General features: G+C 37.9%; 1 protein-coding gene across 1 annotated transcript in view; it reads left to right on the top strand.

The window, feature by feature from the left end:
* ERO1B (endoplasmic reticulum oxidoreductase 1 beta) overlaps positions 1-12,287 on the top strand; it is a 54,878-nt gene extending 42,591 nt beyond the window's left edge. Inside the window, exons 13-16 of the mRNA XM_063443369.1 lie at positions 352-421; positions 5,563-5,649; positions 6,875-7,008; positions 8,564-12,287. Of these exons, the coding sequence (XP_063299439.1) occupies positions 352-421; positions 5,563-5,649; positions 6,875-7,008; positions 8,564-8,624 (352 nt within the window). The 3' untranslated portion in view covers positions 8,625-12,287. The remainder of the gene's footprint in view (positions 1-351; positions 422-5,562; positions 5,650-6,874; positions 7,009-8,563) is intronic.
* Positions 12,288-18,148: the final 5,861 nt, after the last annotated feature.

Here is an 18,148-nt window from a genome sequence, read left to right as displayed (position 1 = left end):
AAGACTTGTACATATAACTATTCTGCATTATTCACATAAAAAGTGGTCTAGTTATCTTTTAACATTTTAGTCCATTTGATTACTTTTATCAAGTGACAATAAGATTTAACAAAACACTTCAAGCACATTCTCGCAGACTGTGGCAATGTATTGTGAGTAACCTTCAGATTAAAACCCACTTGTCAGAAAAAAAATTGAATGAACTAAGCCCATGCCTAGCCACACTTGATGCAAAACAACTGTTCTATTTTCAGAAATGAAATACAAGTTTTAATAAAATCACTATTTTGTTTATGTTCATTATAATAATTGAAATATAGTTAATAATAATAATGTGTGTTTTATAAACAGGTCTTTCCCTATGCACTTTGATGAGAAATCCATGTTTGCAGGGAATAAGAAAGAAGCCAAATCATTAAAGGTACAGATTTAATTTTTTTTATATGTTTTGTTTAGTTTCCTACATCTGATTTAAGGAAAGACATGCTAAGGTTTGTTATTGTACTAGTCGCATCTAGAGTCAATGGTGAAACACAGAACCCAAAGGGAGTCTGTTGTGACTGACCTGCCTGCATGCTGTCAGAAATTCTCCAGGAAATTGGTCTAGCTGAAGTACTTTGTGTCAGGAACATAATTGCAGTTTAAAAAAGTGCTGATTTCGATCTAAAATATGCACTTTTAGAACTAATTCCACAAGCACCTCCTTGGCTCTCAATCAAACAACCGTGTATGTTGTCTTCCGGATTCCTTTAACGCCACAAAACTAACAGTGGTATGTGCGCCCTGCTAGAGAGCTCCTGTCTTCTCTTCCAATAAAATTATGCTTGTTGAAAACCGGCTACATGTATACTGTTATTTGTGACTTTCTCAAAAATTTTATTTTCTATTAAAATAATTGATAAAGGGGGGCGGGGCCTGACCGCCGGCGGGATCAGACCTGCTCTGTCTGAGCTCCCGCTCCAGGGCATTAACCGGGGACCAAAACCTAACCAGCAACCCACACAGGTGACCAACCTGATCCCCAGTGACAGGGGCACGCGGATATACCCACCAAGACCGCAACTGGCCTGGCACAGCCACCCTACAGTGGAATACAGACTGAGCGACACACCTCAAGATGGCCGCCGAGCGCAAGCCATGTGCGCGACCTGCCAACAAGACGGAGCCGATCGAGGAGGGAAGTGACCAGCCAGCTCAGGGGACGAAGGCATCTCTTAACACAGGCAGAGAAAGAGTGGAGCTGGAAGAATTCCTGGACCCTCTGTCCACAACAGACGGCCCCTGGGTGAGCTCTCTATCATGCCACACAACATCTTAACCGGGCGCCCTTCCCAAGCGACAACACAATGCCCTACACACCAGCCCAAAGCTAAAGCCAGAATGGGCATAGGATTGCTTAACAGCCACATTGCTTTTGGGGCCCAGCACTGGGCCCAACAGACTAAGCCACCAAAATGGGCATCGAGCAACGCAATCCCGACAGGTGCACCCAGAGGCCCACGGCCTAGGACTCTCACAGAAACTTTTACTCCACTGATGAAACAACTGGGACCTTTCAACACGAGACACAAGCTGAAGTTGCTATTACAAGAACAATGCTTACATACCCGGGTGATGCTTTCTATGTTTAAAGGAACACTATAGTCACCTAAATTACTTTAGCTAAATAAAGCAGTTTTACTGTATAGATCATTCCCCTGCAATTTCACTGCTCAATTCACTGTCATTTAGGAGTTAAATCACTTTGTTTCTGTTTATGCAGCCCTAGCCACACACCCCCGGCTATGATTGACAGAGCCTGCATGGAAAAAAAAAAACTGGTTTCACTTTCAAACCGATGTAATTTACCTTAAATAATTGTATCTCAATCTCTAAATTAAACTTTAATCACATACAGGAGGCTCTTGCAGGGTCTAGCAAGCTATTAACATACCAGGGGATAAGAAAATCTTAATTAAACAGAACTTGCAATAAAGAAATCCTAAATAGGGCTCTCTTTACAGGAAGTGTTTCTGGAAGGCTGTGCAAGTCACATGCAGGGAGGTGTGACTAGGGTTCATAAACAAAGGGATTTAACTCCTAAATGGCAGAGGATTGAGCAGTGAAGCTGCAGGGGCATGTTCTATACATCGAAACTGCTTCATTAATCTAAAGTTGTTCAGGTGACTATAGTGTCCCTTTAATTCGCATTGTGATTCATGGTAGTAGTAGGCATAGGTCCCTAATGCTGTCAGGGAGGTGCAGGCCAGAAGGGGCTAATGCAGGGCTTTTACCTATGTTTTGGAACACCCCTGACTAACATGATAGCTATTAAGTGAGAGATTAACAACTGCTACTCACACCATGCTGATCCAACTCTCCTATTACCATCAGCATATGACTGCAAGTCCCTTTGGTCCAAATTAACCCCCAGTGGTTCATAACCTAGCCAAACGTGATTACCCTTAAACGAAGTTACCTAGCAAATCTCCTGGGTTTGCTCATGTTACTCCTACTACTTTTATGTCTCACCAAGGTTATTTCTTTTTATATATCTTGTATCTGAGACAAATGTTAGCTAGCGCCTGTTCAGCTTTCAGAATTAATGCTCAAATGTAACCCATAGCGAAGTATAAGCTAGACAGAATTTATGCAAGTATGCTCAGAGAATCCTCATATCAACGTAACTGCATGTACAGGGAGTGCATAATTATTAGGCAAGTTGTATTTTTGAGGATTAATTTTATTATTGAACAACAACAATGTTCTCAATGAACCCAAAAAACTCATTAATATCAAAGCTGAATATTTTTGGAAGTAGTTTTTAGTTTGTTTTTAGTTATAGCTATTTTAGGGGGATATCTGTGTGTGCAGGTGACTATTACTGTGCATAATTATTAGGCAACTTAACAAAAAACAAATATATACCGATTTCAATTATTTATTTTTACCAGTGAAACCAATATAACATCTCAACATTCACAAATATACATTTCTGACATTCAAAAACAATATAGCCACCTTTCTTTGCAAGGACACTCAAAAGCCTGCCATCCATGGATTCTGTCAGTGTTTTGATCTGTTCACCATCAACATTGCGTGCAGAAGCAACCACAGCCTCCCAGACACTGTTCAGAGAGGTGTACTGTTTTCCCTCCTTGTAAATCTCACATTTGATGATGGACCACAGGTTCTCAATGGGGTTCAGATCAGGTGAACAAGGAGGCCATGTCATTAGATTTTCTTCTTTTATACCCTTTCTTGCCAGCCACGCTGTGGAGTACTTGGACGCGTGTGATGGAGCATTGTCCTGCATGAAAATCATGTTTTTCTTGAAGGATGCAGACTTCTTCCTGTACCACTGCTTGAAGAAGGTGTCTTCCAGAAACTGGCAGTAGGACTGGGAGTTGAGCTTGACTCCATCCTCAACCCGAAAAGGCCCCACAAGCTCATCTTTGATGATACCAGCCCAAACCAGTACCCCACCTCCACCTTGCTGGCGTCTGAGTCGGACTGGAGCTCTCTGCCCTTTACCAATCCAGCCACGGGCCCATCCATCTGGCCCATCAAGACTCACTCTCATTTCATCAGTCCATAAAACCTTAGAAAAATCAGTCTTGAGATATTTCTTGGCCCAGTCTTGACGTTTCAGCTTGTGTGTCTTGTGTGTCTTCAGTGGTGGTCGTCTTTCAGCCTTTCTTACCTTGGCCATGTCTCTGAGTATTGCACACCTTGTGCTTTTGCGCACTCCAGTGATGTTGCAGCTCTGAAATATGGCCAAACTGGTGGCAAGTGGCATCTTGGCAGCTGCACGCTTGACTTTTCTCAGTTCATGGGCAGTTATTTTGCGCCTTGGTTTTTCCACACGCTTCTTGCGACCCTGTTGACTATTCTGAATGAAACGCTTGATTGTTCGATGATCACGCTTCAGAAGCTTTGCAATTGTAAGAGTGCTGCATCCCTCTGCAAGATATCTCACTATTTTTGACTTTTCTGAGCCTGTCAAGTCCTTATTTTGACCCATTTTGCCAAAGGAAAGGAAGTTGCCTAATAATTATGCACACCTGATAATAGGGTGTTTATGTCATTAGACCACACCCCTTCTCATTACAGAGATGCACATCACCTAATATGCTTAATTGGTAGTAGGCTTTCGAGCCTATACAGCTTGGAGTAAGACAACATGCATAAAGAGGATGATGTGGTCAAAATACTCATTTGCCTAATAATTCTGCACTCCCTGTATAATCAGATCATATTATTCAGGGAAAGCTTATGTCTAATCTACTTTAACTTGTTCTTTTTTTTGTCAAAAAATATATAGTGCAAAGTATTTCCATGCACGCAAATGTAACACTATGTATGTTGATGATTTGTCTGCTGACGCTGTCGTGGCGTAGCACACTTGGCTGTAACTACCCGCACTGCAAAAATAAATAATTAAAAAAAAGTTAAAAAAATAAATAAAAATAAAATAATTGATTAAAACAAACTGTGCTTCTCGCCACTCACACGCACCCACAGAGCCTACTTTAGCCCTGTCTGTGCACAGGAACTGGAGAACTTACGCTGGAAGCCACAAGCATACTCATGCGCACTTGCAGCTCAAAATTACAGGCCTCTCCATTACAAACCTCTGATTTGGGGATTTTCCTGGTACAGATTGAGACAAATGGTCTAGCATGCTGATCTTTTCTCTTCTATTGGGGTATTTCTTTAAATTGAAGGAAAAAAATGTAGACACTGCTTAATGTTATAGAATCAGCTTATTTGTTTGCTCATAGATCTAATTTGAGAGAAAGCTCAAGATGTCTCTAATTTCTTTTAACAAACAGAGAAATAGGAACTGCACTAATGCAAAAGTGCCAGAAAACTGGATGCAAATCCAATCCAGAGGCTAGCACAACCCCCACACAGTAATAAATCAAAAAGAAAAGGTCCAGGCACACCCGAGCTAAATAAGAGGCACATTTATTGGAACCAAATGTCCCGAGCAATGTTTCGCCCCAGCAATGGGTCTTTGTCAACTGACAAAGGCTCATTGTTGAGTTGAATCGTTACTCAGACCATTTGATTCTAATAAATGGGCCGCTTATTGAGCTCTGGAGTGCTCGGACCTTTTCTTTTCAGATTTGTCACTAATTTCTTTCTCTTGATTAATTTACATAAAATATAAGAGTTAAATATAAAAGGGTTATTGTATGTTTGTACTTACATATGTACAAACGCATCTTTATAGCTTTGCTCAGGTACTATCACTCTATTTATACGGAGTGGTAAGATATATGCTTTTGGAAAGAGGCAGATAATTTTTTGGGGGGAGAGAGGGGAGAAAAGCGTGTTACCATTGTGACAACCATATGTGCCAGAATGGAACCTGGAGCAGATATGGTGTAAAATGGGAAGACATTTTTTTTAAACATGTTAAAGGTGTTTTAGGTGATATTTCCATCTTGGTTCTCATTATCGGCTAGAGATTTCTGATTGAGTTGTACAATCCGTCCTATCAGAAATTTAACACTTGTTTTAGATGCATTTACGTTTGGATTTCCTGGTAATGCTGAGCGTTGTTTGTTCTCTTAGGAAGAGTTTCGTTTGCACTTTAAAAACATATCAAGAATAATGGACTGTGTTGGCTGTGATAAATGCAGATTATGGGGAAAACTTCAGGTATGTGTTATGCATAAAATGTAATTTTTAAAATAAAAAAATATATCGCTTAGTGTTATATGCCTATTAGAAATGCAATGTAACACAGACATTACAATACACTCCAGTAAAACACGTTGTATCTATGAGTGTGCTTTTCTCTAGTTTATAACTAACAGATTTTGTTAGTTTCTCTAGTTTAAACTAACAGATCTTGTTAGTTTAAAAAAAACTAATCAAGGCAAAAAATAATGGGGGTTTAGTTATATTATATGATCATATATTGCATAAGCCTGCCACTACATCAATGCACCCCATTTTTGGCGGGTCCTACTCTAACAGCCTAATGTCTGCTTTGTGAGCTATTTACTTGGGGAAAAATTTCCATGTGGAGTTCTCTGCAGTACAAGGCTACATAGGGCCCTGAGATGAGGCACCTGTGACAGGGAGGGCTTCATCCCTGGGCTCTTTTTAGCCTTGTACTGCAGAGAACTCCACATGGAATTTTTTCCCCAAGTAAGTTGCTCATGAAGCAGACATTAGGCTGTTAGAGTAGGACCCGCCAAGAATGGGGTGCATTGATGTTGTGGCAGGCTTATGAAATGTATGATCATATAATGTAACTAACCCCCATTATTTTTTGCCTAGATTAGGTGCTTTTAAAAAAAACTAACTATATCTGTCAGCACTGAAGTTTCTGTTGAGTGGTAAGGAATTGCGCTGGATTTTCTTTTTCCTTTTTTATTATATAAATTGGCTCCCAGCAGGACCCTATTTATGCTTGTTCAGGTGAGTGCAGCCATTTGGGAGTCAGGCCAACTCCTTGGTTTTGCACCCCTCCCTGTCACAGGTGCCTCATCCCAGGACCCTATTTACGCTTCTTTGTCTGACTGGACTTGTGATTCATGCTGGCTAACACTCTGAGATAGCGTTAATGGCAGCAAATAAGACCTTGTCAAGTTTTGGTTTACTGAATATAGCACTAATTGAAGCAGCTTCTGTTGACCAAGCCTGCAAACGCATGTTCCTTACTAACTGCTGATATCACTGCAATGTGAACATGCGTAAAGGAAAGTGGTGTGCGTGTGTATGTAGATATATAAATATATACACACTTAAAGGTTTGTTACGAAACCTTAGTGACGGTTTTCCGCTAAACAGAATTTGCTAGTGAAATGGTTAGAGATTATTTAACAGACTTTTTCTAGACATTTACATTTTTTTTTATATATAACATTTATTTCAGACTCAAGGATTGGGAACTGCTCTAAAAATATTGTTTTCTGAGAAAGAAATACAGAGTCTTTCAGAGAACAGCTCATCAAAAGGATTTCAGCTTACACGGCAGGAAATAGTTGCGCTAATAAATTCTTTTGGAAGGTATGTTTTTGCGGATTTTCCAGTTTGTCAATCTCCAGCATTATTCCCTGTATTTTGTAGTTTGTTGTTACAGGTAATTTCCTGTATCTGGAGCATACACATTTTATTCTACATACAGGAAGGACATCTTGGCACTACACTAGCATGAATTCATACACTTAATGATCAAATAGCTGTAGAACAACCCACTGACTATGCTTTTATGTTGACCTTTTTTTTTTACTTATATATTCTGCAAAGAGCCTCTAGGCCAGGGGTCAGCAACCTATGAAACCTGTGCCATGAATCTCACTTGAGGTGCCTTTGTACAGTCTTAAGGCTGTGCTCTGGCCTATCAAGAGTCCCTAGTGCAATCCAAGGGGTGATTGCAGGTGGTGAAAGATAATCCTCAATTTACGCATTGCAGCACTTAGAGCCAGTGATCTCAGATCAGGTCCTCACATCTTAGAACGGGAATCTGGAGTAGAGCAGCTATCACATCTCCTGCCCTTGACCTCTATCTGGCCTGCCTGGTCCCCACTGGACCACATGAACATGACCCACACTGCTAGATATACATAGAGCTGCAGAATGCACCTCCCTCTTCATACAAATAATACAAACAGCCCACACAAAATCCCCACAACACCACTGACAATCCACATATACGCACACAACCCCACAAACCGCCTCTTACATGCGATAACACAAGCAGCCCCACAAACCGCCTCTTACATGCGATAACACAAGCAGCCCTACACATACACACACCAAACAAAACATGTGACATGTCATCCACACACACAATTACATAAGTAGCCCTCATTCATGGGTATCATACACAATAACACAAACTACTCGTGAACATATACTGTACTAGCCCACATACGAACAAATGCAGTACTCCAAAGCAACTGCAGCACCCATAAATAAGACAAACCGAATACGGCAACATACACACCTCAATTTAAAAACATAGGACTGGCACACAAAGGGTCTTCAAAATCTTGTTTTGGCACAGTACTACCGAAAGGTTGCCTACATTTGCTCTATGCTGTCAATAATCCGGGAAAGCCTGTCAAATACACAAGTTCCAAGTTTGGTATCCTAGAATGGGGACAAGCTTTGCAGAGTTAAGTTATTCCACTGCTCTCTTTGTCTATGAAGATTACATCAGTTTTAAGCTTCCTTTATGTGCTCATAATCATTCACTGTAAATTAAATGGACCCATTCATTGGTTAAAAAAAAAAAAAAAAAGTATCTGCATACTTTTGGCCATATAGAGTTTGTTTCCTTTTTTTTTTTTTAAATGGGTGACTTAGATATCCTAACTGATCTTAAGTTACAGTCCATAAGAAATAAAAATCTGGACCTTTTATCACATTCTTTACTACTGATAAATATGGACCACAACCCAATGCAACAAAATATAATTAAATGTAAGTTGGTAGTTGGATAACATACACAGGCAATTGGATTATAATACGCTATATAACATGCTTTAATTGGCATATGTTTTTATTAGGCACACATATTATACATCACTAAAATAATAGTTTTTTTTATATTTTGCAGGCTTTCGACAAGTATCAAAGAGCTGCAGACTTTTAAGATTCTTTTACATGATAATAGGTAATGGAAGATGTGTATCCTGTCTAATTTTCTCTTAAGGTACTGTGCAAAATTACCTATAAAATGCAGCTCTGCAAGAAGAAATCTGCAGAAAAATCACATGGTGGACTATTTATTTGTTTTTGTTTGCCTTCCAAAGCAAAAGTATTGATTGCAGAATTCTCACAGCTTCTCTTTCTTCATCAAATGATCTTGCGTTGCTTTGGATTTAAATTTGAATGTTACTTAAATACTAAAATCTCCAGGAAAAACATCCAGTTCAAAATAACTATCTGTGGGAGTGTATCCGATACAGAAGAGTGAATGAAAATTTGCAAGAATTCTTTTAAATTAAGTATGTCCCAATATTCTACTCTTTCCTTCTGTAAGTTGTGAAATAAGTCAGGGATGATAACACATTATTGTACTGGAATATTTGTTTTATCTTGAATTGTCTTGCTCCCCCTTATGTACAAAAATAAAGTAGCTGAATGGGACCAAAAATAAACTCTATATAGACATTAAACTAAATGCGCCAGAAAGAGACCAATCGCTAAGGAAAACAAAATCCAAAACATGTTCATATAAAACACACACAATATTATTTATGAGAAATGTAGGTTGAGTGTTAAGACACATTCTGCACACTAAAACAACATTACTTTAATGAAGCCGTTTTGTTGTAGAAATCATGCCCCTGCAGTTTCACTACTAAATTCTCTGATATTTAGGAGGGAAATCACTTTTGTTTCTGTCCATGCCGCCCTAGCTACACCTCCCCTGCCTATTACTCACACAGCCAACATGAAAACAATGGTTTTATTTACAGTCAGAACTTAAAGAACAGTGTTTTTTTAATTTAGAATTTATTTTCTCCAGGTATATTTTGAATTTAATTATACACCGGATGCCATTGCAGGTTCTGACCAGCAGTTAACAGAGCAAGAGATAAGAATTCTAAATTAAACATAGGGTGCAATAATGGATCCTAAATACTTTTTTTCCCCTTCTTTCCATGAAGTGTAAGGAAAGCTGTGTGTGTCACATGCAGGGAGGTGTGGCTAGCACTGCATAAATTAAGTTATTTAACTACTATACAGCAGAGAATTGAGTAGTGAGACTGCAGTGTCATGATCTATACACCAAAACTGCTTAATTAAGCTAAAGAAGTTTGGGCGTTTTAAGTGTCCCTTTAAATAATATAGCAAAGCTCCATACAAGTATTGGAGACAAAAGTATGAATTCATAGAAGCAAATAAGGATGAGACTGTGAAAGGCTGGAGTTATGCACAGCATGTGTTTTAAATATGTTAGGCATTTTAAACCTGTAAGTCAACTGGAGGGAATATTCAAAATCTGTGTACATTAATTGTACGATTTATTAAATAATATGGATAAAGTACTGATTATAGTTTCTCTAATGCTCTTCAGATGGTCTACAGGATTAATAATGTTTTATTTCTATATACTTTTGAACATGCGTGTATAACTTTCCTATAGCAGATAATTCCTTTTGTGCCAGGTTCTAGGCTAGGGAAACACAGTGCTTCATGATGTAACAGCCACTAGCATTCAGTTAAGAAACAAGTGCAGTCTTATTTGTCCATTATGGGGCTTGGCTTCCAAAGAGATTACCACTGTAAAAAAAAAAAAAAAAAAAAAGAGTAAATCTCTAGTAAATAAATTAAAATCTCTTATACATATTAATCAATATTAGCCAACAAAATCCAAAAATAGCATAAAGAAAAATATGTGTACACAAAAAGTGTGAAGTGCTAGTGTACAAACAATTAAAGTGAGAACGCATGGTTTTGACATTATGGATGAAATCGAGTCCCCATTATAATCTGAGAGTGTTGATTCTTTCACTTATAAGAAGCCCTACCCCCAATGAAACAAACAAGATTACAGGAAAATATACACTTGAATACTTTCTACATGTTTAAAGGGACAGTCCATGGTTCAAGGAAGCAATGCTCCAAATGAGGTCTCATCAGTGTTCTGTACAATGGCATGAGCACTTCCCTCTTTCTACTGCTAATACCTCTTCCTATACAACCAAGCATTCTGCTAGCATTTCCTGCTGCTCTATTACATTGTCTGCCTACCTTTAAATCATCAGAAATAATTATTTCTAAATTCATTTCCTCAGATGTTGAGGTTAGTAGTGTAAACCAAAAAAAACAAAAAACATCCTACCTGGCCTTAGAACTGGGGATTGTTACAGGGTTATTCACTAAAGTGAGAATTGACAGGAATTCAAAGCAAATTTCAAATTTAAAGGGTTACTCCAGGCACCATGCTGCTTCAGTATTTTGAGATTTTTATTGTGCTTTGAGTCTGTATGTGCAATGTCTCAGTATGAAACGCTGCACAGACTAAGATATTTTATATTGTTGCCCACCTCCATCAGCACCACAAGCCAGCCTGTAACAATATCAATTATGTGTATATACATAGAGGATCACCTGATGCTCTCAGCCAATGAACGGCTGGTGGGATTGGTGTCCAGATTTAACACCTCTGCAAAATCTGAATGCGTGTCACCCGGCAGGATCTAGGTAAGATGGCAACCTGTGCAAAATGGTTTGCCCCATTACCAGGGACAGCGCCATGGTACCACTCACAACGCTGAGTTGGTTATGATGCTTGGATTGATCCTTTACAGCCACAGTAGTCAAACTGAAACATTCTACTAGTCAGCTATTTTGGCTTTGAATAACTCCGATAGAGTTGGCGAAATGGGAGTTAACATGTTGATCAACTGACTAGTTGGTGTCTTAAACAAAATGAGGCAATGATAAAGTGGACATTCAATCCGTGCTTAAAGTCTACAGTCTTTCCTAGCCAAACCTGCAAATTGTGGCTCTACATTAAGTATGGGGAGAGTATTTTCTATGGCGGTAAAGAAGATAGATGTGAGCAAATATTTGGGATTTACATATATATTATTTTTACACAGGCAATATATGCTGCCTTTTTTGGTAGAGTAGTTAAAATTAGAGGACCACTAAAGTAACCCAGGCCACTTCATCTTAGAGTGCAGTGGTCTTTTAGTTGGATATTTGCACCTTTTTCGGCACTGGAAAAAGGTAAGTAAAAAAATCTTTGTTTTATATTTTTATTTACACACACAGGGAATACATGTTTGGATGCCTAACACTTTAGTGTTCCTTGAAGGCGAATCCCTTTTGGAATCCTTTTAAAGAAGTGTTTGGGATGACAAAATTATTCAAATAAAGAATTACCAGAAGTACGTTTTCTATAAATATTAGTTATCATTTGTGAATTATGAGTGGAACTAAATTGTAACTCCAAAAATGTTGGATCCTAAACGTAAATAAATTGAAGGTTTATATAATTTTTGTTAAGGTATTCAGCAAAAGCAGAGGCCTGACACCTCATCAATGTAACTCACTAACATAAATAAAGTTGTATTAAAGAATGATGGGGGTTGCGATCCCCAAAGATGCAGGTAGTATTCCACCAGTCCAAGGACATGTTGTCATAGGAGTGCTCAAAATGTATCAAACACAGCAGTCCCGGACTTCGAAAGATAGTTAATGAAACATCACACATAATCCAAATTAAAAGGAATTCAGTGATGACTACCTTGATATTTGTACAAATAAAACTCAACAGCTTCAAGTCTAAAATGGTGGGTAATGCAACAATGTGAGAAATAACATCCAATGACAAAAAAACATTCTACGTGTCCCTCAAGAAACTAAGAAGATATGTAACAAGAGGTTGGAGGTTGGAGATGGGAGTCCACTTAAGCAGTTACATCCTAAAATAGGGCCTTATCATGAAGACCATAGGTCTACATGTTGGGTCCCTGAGTAATTTGTGGATCTTCAAAAGAGAATGAAAAATGGTGTGACTGGATAATCAACTTTAAGAATGTGAAAACTACTGTGTGATGGTTCTAAACTCAAAGCTACATTCCCTGAAACTGAACAGTTCGATTTAAATTTAAACAGTGGGTTTCAGTTCGATGAACATAGGTAGAAAAATCCTGTGATTTTCTTAGGGCATTCCAAAAGTTAGTTCAACACAAAATGACTGTTTAGCAGCAACAACTTGCTATTCATAATAAGGACATTCCTTTTGTCAACATACTTGAATTTCTTTTTTGGGTAATACCGTTTCACTATGCAGATTATGTCTTGTGTTTCACAAAAACATCTGTCTTGCCGTTTTAACATAAGTTATTTTTAAAAACCATTATCTTGTTATATAGACTTAATGATATTTCCAGTATATGCTGCATAAAACAGACATTTAAGCCCATGGTCATATACTAAATTTATGAAGGTAACTGAATTTGGCTACATTATATAGATTTCTCATATATATCTTTGCTGTTTGTTAAAATGCATGTTCCATATAACCAACAAACATAATTTAGAACATCAAAAATATTTTACAATTTCTTGTGAAGTGTTTGCATACCTTAATTATCTTCTCTTGCAACTTTTGCCATCATACATTTTTTTTTGTAAATTAATCAAAACATCATATATTCAGTAGTAGGTAAACTCATTAAGTTGTTCATGAGCTCATAAAACATGACATGCTGCCAATTCAAATTAAAGGAGCACTGAAATGTTGGCACTATAACATCCTTGTTTATATTTCTATTTTAGATTTTTAGGACACTACTCTAATACTAAAAGTAGAAACTTAACTTACCTTCTGTCCCACAGCCGGTGGTCTTGCCATGTTTGATGCTCCACTGTTGGCTGGGATGTTGAGCGACTATGATCTCAGCCAATTCAATTACGATTGGATTTGCTGAGAAGCATTAAGGGGCTACTGTGGATGCCTGGCAATCACCATGCTGCACCAATCTGCTTCTTCTCATAAAGGTGCATTATTAACTCCATCTCTATGGGGACTTTCACTTTAATTACAAGAATTTACAGGAATTACACAACTTAGCTTTAAAAATGTAGCAAACAAAAAAAGTATTGAAATGCATCTTGTGAAAAAACTATTACTATAATTAAAGGATCTTCAGAGGACCATGAAATCAATTAACATAGTAATATTGCACTTTTACTGTTTATATTATTATATCAGATCACCTTTCTCCTGCTGAAAGAGATTTGAAAAATTGTAATACTGTGGAAATCGTGGAATAACCCGCTTTTCCAATTTATAAAACGTGCTACACAATTATACTTTTTGATGCTGAACAATATTGTAGAATGACTTATTCAGCAATGCTGACTACATATCTCAAAATGTATCCTATAATTTGCGATAAAAGTATTTTACTTTTATTAAATGTGAAAATTCTATTTGTTGCCCATATTCTATCTAGCTGGGCAATATTTAAAGGACCACTCTAGTGCCAGGAAAACATACTCGTTTTCCTGGCACTAGAGTGCCCTGAGGGTGCCCCCACCCTCAGGGTCCCCCTCCCGCCCGGCTCTGGAAAGGGGAAAGGGGTAAAAACTTACCTTTTTCCAGCGGTGGGCGGAGAGCTCTCCTCCTCCGATCCTCCTCTTCTCCTCCCCGTCGGCTGAATGCGCACGCGCGGCAAGAGCTGCGCGCGCATTCAGCCGGTCACATAGGAAAGCATTCATAATGCTTTCCTATGGACACTTGCGTGCTCTCACTGTGATTTTCACAGTGAGAATCACGCAAGCGCCTCTAGCGGCTGTCAGTGAGACAGCCACTAGAGGAAATAGGGGAAGGCTTAACCCATTCACAAACATAGCAGTTTCTCTGAAACTGCTATGTTTATGAAAAAATGGGTTAACCCTAGAAGGACCTGGCACCCAGAAGTGGTCTGGGTGCCTAGAGTGGTCCTTTAAATCAACCTGTTCTTGAAGAGAGGTCGGTCTGTTACTTTATTTGACCATCAATGCTTATAGGAAATGAAATAGAACCCACCACACCTTTTTTTTTTTCTTCAGTGTATGGTGGCCTAGGCATTTTGCTATGAAATATTTTGTATAGTTAGGCATTAAAAGCAATGCTCAAATATTCATCCCTTTACTTTAATATTATTTTGAACGAAAAAGCAATATGCAGGTAAATCTGTAAATTTGCTGGAAGACTTAACTAGTGCAATGTATAGAATACATGTATAGCTCCCTTTAAGGTGGCCTTGTAATACACATAGAAACATTTGCATTTTTCTGTTTTCCAGCTCATTTATATATGCTTGGAGGGGAAAAAAATATTATTTGATCTTCATTTTTTACTCTGTTGCATATATCCATTAGATTTGTGTAGTATTAAATAAAAATATCAGCACATTCAAGGATTACATAGTTACGGAAATATTTTTGTTAAGTATATCAAAATCAGACTTTCATAGATATTTTTTATTAATCCCCCCAAATCTGATTTCTCCTTTAATGTTAGTATATTAACTAATCTGTCCTTAGGTAAATATGTTTTTTTTTTATGTTTACGTTCTTCTTTCTTATGCTTTACACACCCACTCCACAGGGAACACTGATCTAACCAATCAGTGTCCTATCCCTAGGTTTGCTGTAAAAGTAAATTGCGCATGCCTGATAGATTTACACATGTGCAGTTAATCTCATCACCTTGCATCGTCTTGACAGAGATAAAAAGCGAGGGACATCGCTTCTCTTATGCCCGGTTTCTTATATTAATGCACTGATCTGAAACTGAGAAGGGGAGGGAGGAGAGGAGGAAACCCCGTAGCTGAGATGTGTTTCCAAGAATGCTATTGGACCAGGTTTATAAACATTTATTACATACTTTTCAAAGTTTTTCTTTTTATTTTGGCGGCTTTAGTTTGCTTGCTGGTTTAACCCCTTAAGGACCAAACTAATGGAATAAAAGGGAATCATGACATGTCACACATGTCATGTGTCCTTAAGGGGTTAAAAGATAAAATTGCCAAACAATGCATGTCCCATAAAGAATATTCTGGTTTTCCAAAAAAGCAAATATTTAAAAAAATAAAAAAACTAATCTAATAAAACCTAACTTTTTAAGCAGCAAATTCCAAATTTGTATTGATGACACTTCAAGTTTTTAATGATTATGGAAAGAAAATATTTTTCCCCTGTGTTCCCTTTAATTCCTTGTGTGCAGTGCACTGATAACTTGACTTCAGACAGTTATAATTGTTAATGTCATTGTTGTAAAAACTGTGAATGATTTTCATATGTTCTCATTGACACATGTTGAGATGTGTTTCCTGTTTTATCAGATATATTTAAAAATATTCTTTAATGATAATGTCACTTAAATATGTAATATTAACTAAGTGGGAAATACCATATTACTGTACTTTGTAAATATGTTTACACAAACGTTTTGCAAATTGTATATAATTACAACGACATCTTTAAAGGTCATTAAAATTTATTTTTTACAATAAAGTGCTCTTAAAATGTAAAGTGTATAGGAGAAATTATGTTTGTTGTTTTACACGCAGTGTCCATACATTACTTGCAACCATGCTGATTGAAAATACTTAACTTTTGAGAAAGCGATTAGTTTTTTTCCTTGAGAGCTACAAATTTGCATCTATTCAATTACTACAATATGTACTTTGTACAAAATAATGATCTGAAATTTGAAGTTTATGATTTTGTTGCCAAACTACTTGTACACCAATTTTATGACATTAATGCAGAATAACAAAAGTATTTTGTAACAGTCACAATAAAATGCTTCTACCTTTATTGCAGTATCTTTTTATTTTGCTTCAGGTTAAACAATTTATTTTTAATGACTGTAAACCACCTTTCTTGTCATTTTCTTGATACCCTGTAGTAGACTTACACACATGTGTTTTGATCTGGTTTGAACAAATCAAATTCCATTTCATCTACACCTAAACAAATTGATCCAACTGGGATTTACCCATAGAATCTAATATTTCTCAGATCCATACCAGTCAGATCAATTTGTTTGCAGATTAAAAGGAATTTGATTTGTTCAAACCAGCTTGAACATATTTGTGCACAATGTGTACATATTTGTGTACCTTGTAGCAGTGTGTCAATTTTAGCATATGTGTGTGTGACTTGTAAATTCTGTGCAAGTCATAATATAATGTTGGCATTCTCCAACATAAATGGCATCCCGCTCGAAGTAATTCAGATTATACATAATCAATATTTTCTTACTCAAACAGTGCAAGTTTTCAGGATCTCCTTCAATCCTTCCATGAGTACATATTTGCATAATTACAATATAATGAATTGGTTATATGATGATCAGCAAAACAATCACAGATTCAATGTGTTGTGAACAGTTTGCAGCAGTCTAGTTAATAACTCTGCCACATGCTCTTCTCTGTGCTGCAGTTTGAGAAAGGGATAGTCAGGCAACTGGTGATAAACTGAGAGGTCCAGCTGATGCACTCGGCATCACTGGCCACACATTGAGAGAAATAGTATGTACTACATAAGCCGCCTGGCTAAACGTTCTGCACACTGCGGAGGTAGAGAGGAAAGAAGCCAGGGTGCAGCGGTGTCTGGGGAACAAGCCTCTAATGGTAAGCAAGAGCACTCCCACCCCTATACCTACTTACAGGGGATACTCGAAAAATTAGAATATTGTGCAAAAGTTTAATTTATTTCAGTAATGCAACGTAAAAGGGGAAAAGACGCATTACATGCAAAGCAAGATAGTTCAAGCCATGATTTGTCATAAGTGCGATGATTATGGCTTACAGCTCATGAAAACCCCAAATCCACAATCTATGTAAATTAGAATATTGTTAAAAGGTGCAATATTCTAGGCTTACAGTGTCCCACTCTAATCAGCTAAGTAAGCCATAACACCTGCAAAGGGTTTCTGAGCCTTTAAATTGTCTCTGTCTGGCTCAGTAGGAATTACAATCATGGGGAAGACTGCTAACCTGACAGTTGTGCAGAAAACCATAATTTTTATTTATTTATTTATTATTGCCATTTATATAGCGCCAACAGATTCCGTAGCGCTTTACAATATTATGAGAGGGGGATTTAACTATAAATAGGACAGTTACAAATAAACTTACAGGAACAATAGGTTGAAGAGGACCCTGCTCAAACGAGCTTACATTCTATAGGAGGTGGGGTGTAAAACACATTAGGACAGGAATTTACAATCAAATAAGGTGGGCTGCCCTTTCGGAGAGGGCAAGAGACAGGTATGTGAGGTAAGGGTTAGTCTTGGAGGCCATAAGCTTTCCTAAAGAGATGGGTTTTAAGGCACTTCTTAAAAGATGCAAGACTAGGGGAGAGTCTGATGGCGGTAGGCAGGCTATTCCATAGGAAGGGAGCCGCCCGCGAGAAGTCCTGCAAGCGCGAGTTGGCCGTACGAGTGCGGACAACGGACAGGAGGTGGTCACGGGCAGAACGGAGAGACCGAGAAGGGACATACCTATGGATCTGTGAGGAGATATAAGAGGGGCTAGAGTTGTTCAGTGCTTTATAGGTGTGAGTTAGTACCTTGAATTGACTCCTATAGCATACAGGAAGCCAATGTAAGGACTGGCAGAGGGGTGAGGTGTGAGAGAAACGACTAGAGAGGAAAATCAATCTAGCAGCAGCATTCATT

Source organism: Pelobates fuscus, chromosome 2 (assembly GCF_036172605.1).
Source record: "Pelobates fuscus isolate aPelFus1 chromosome 2, aPelFus1.pri, whole genome shotgun sequence".
Lineage (NCBI taxonomy): Eukaryota > Metazoa > Chordata > Amphibia > Anura > Pelobatidae > Pelobates > Pelobates fuscus.
The sequence above is the reverse complement of the archived record's forward strand: the minus strand, read 5'-3'. Positions and strand labels throughout refer to the sequence as shown.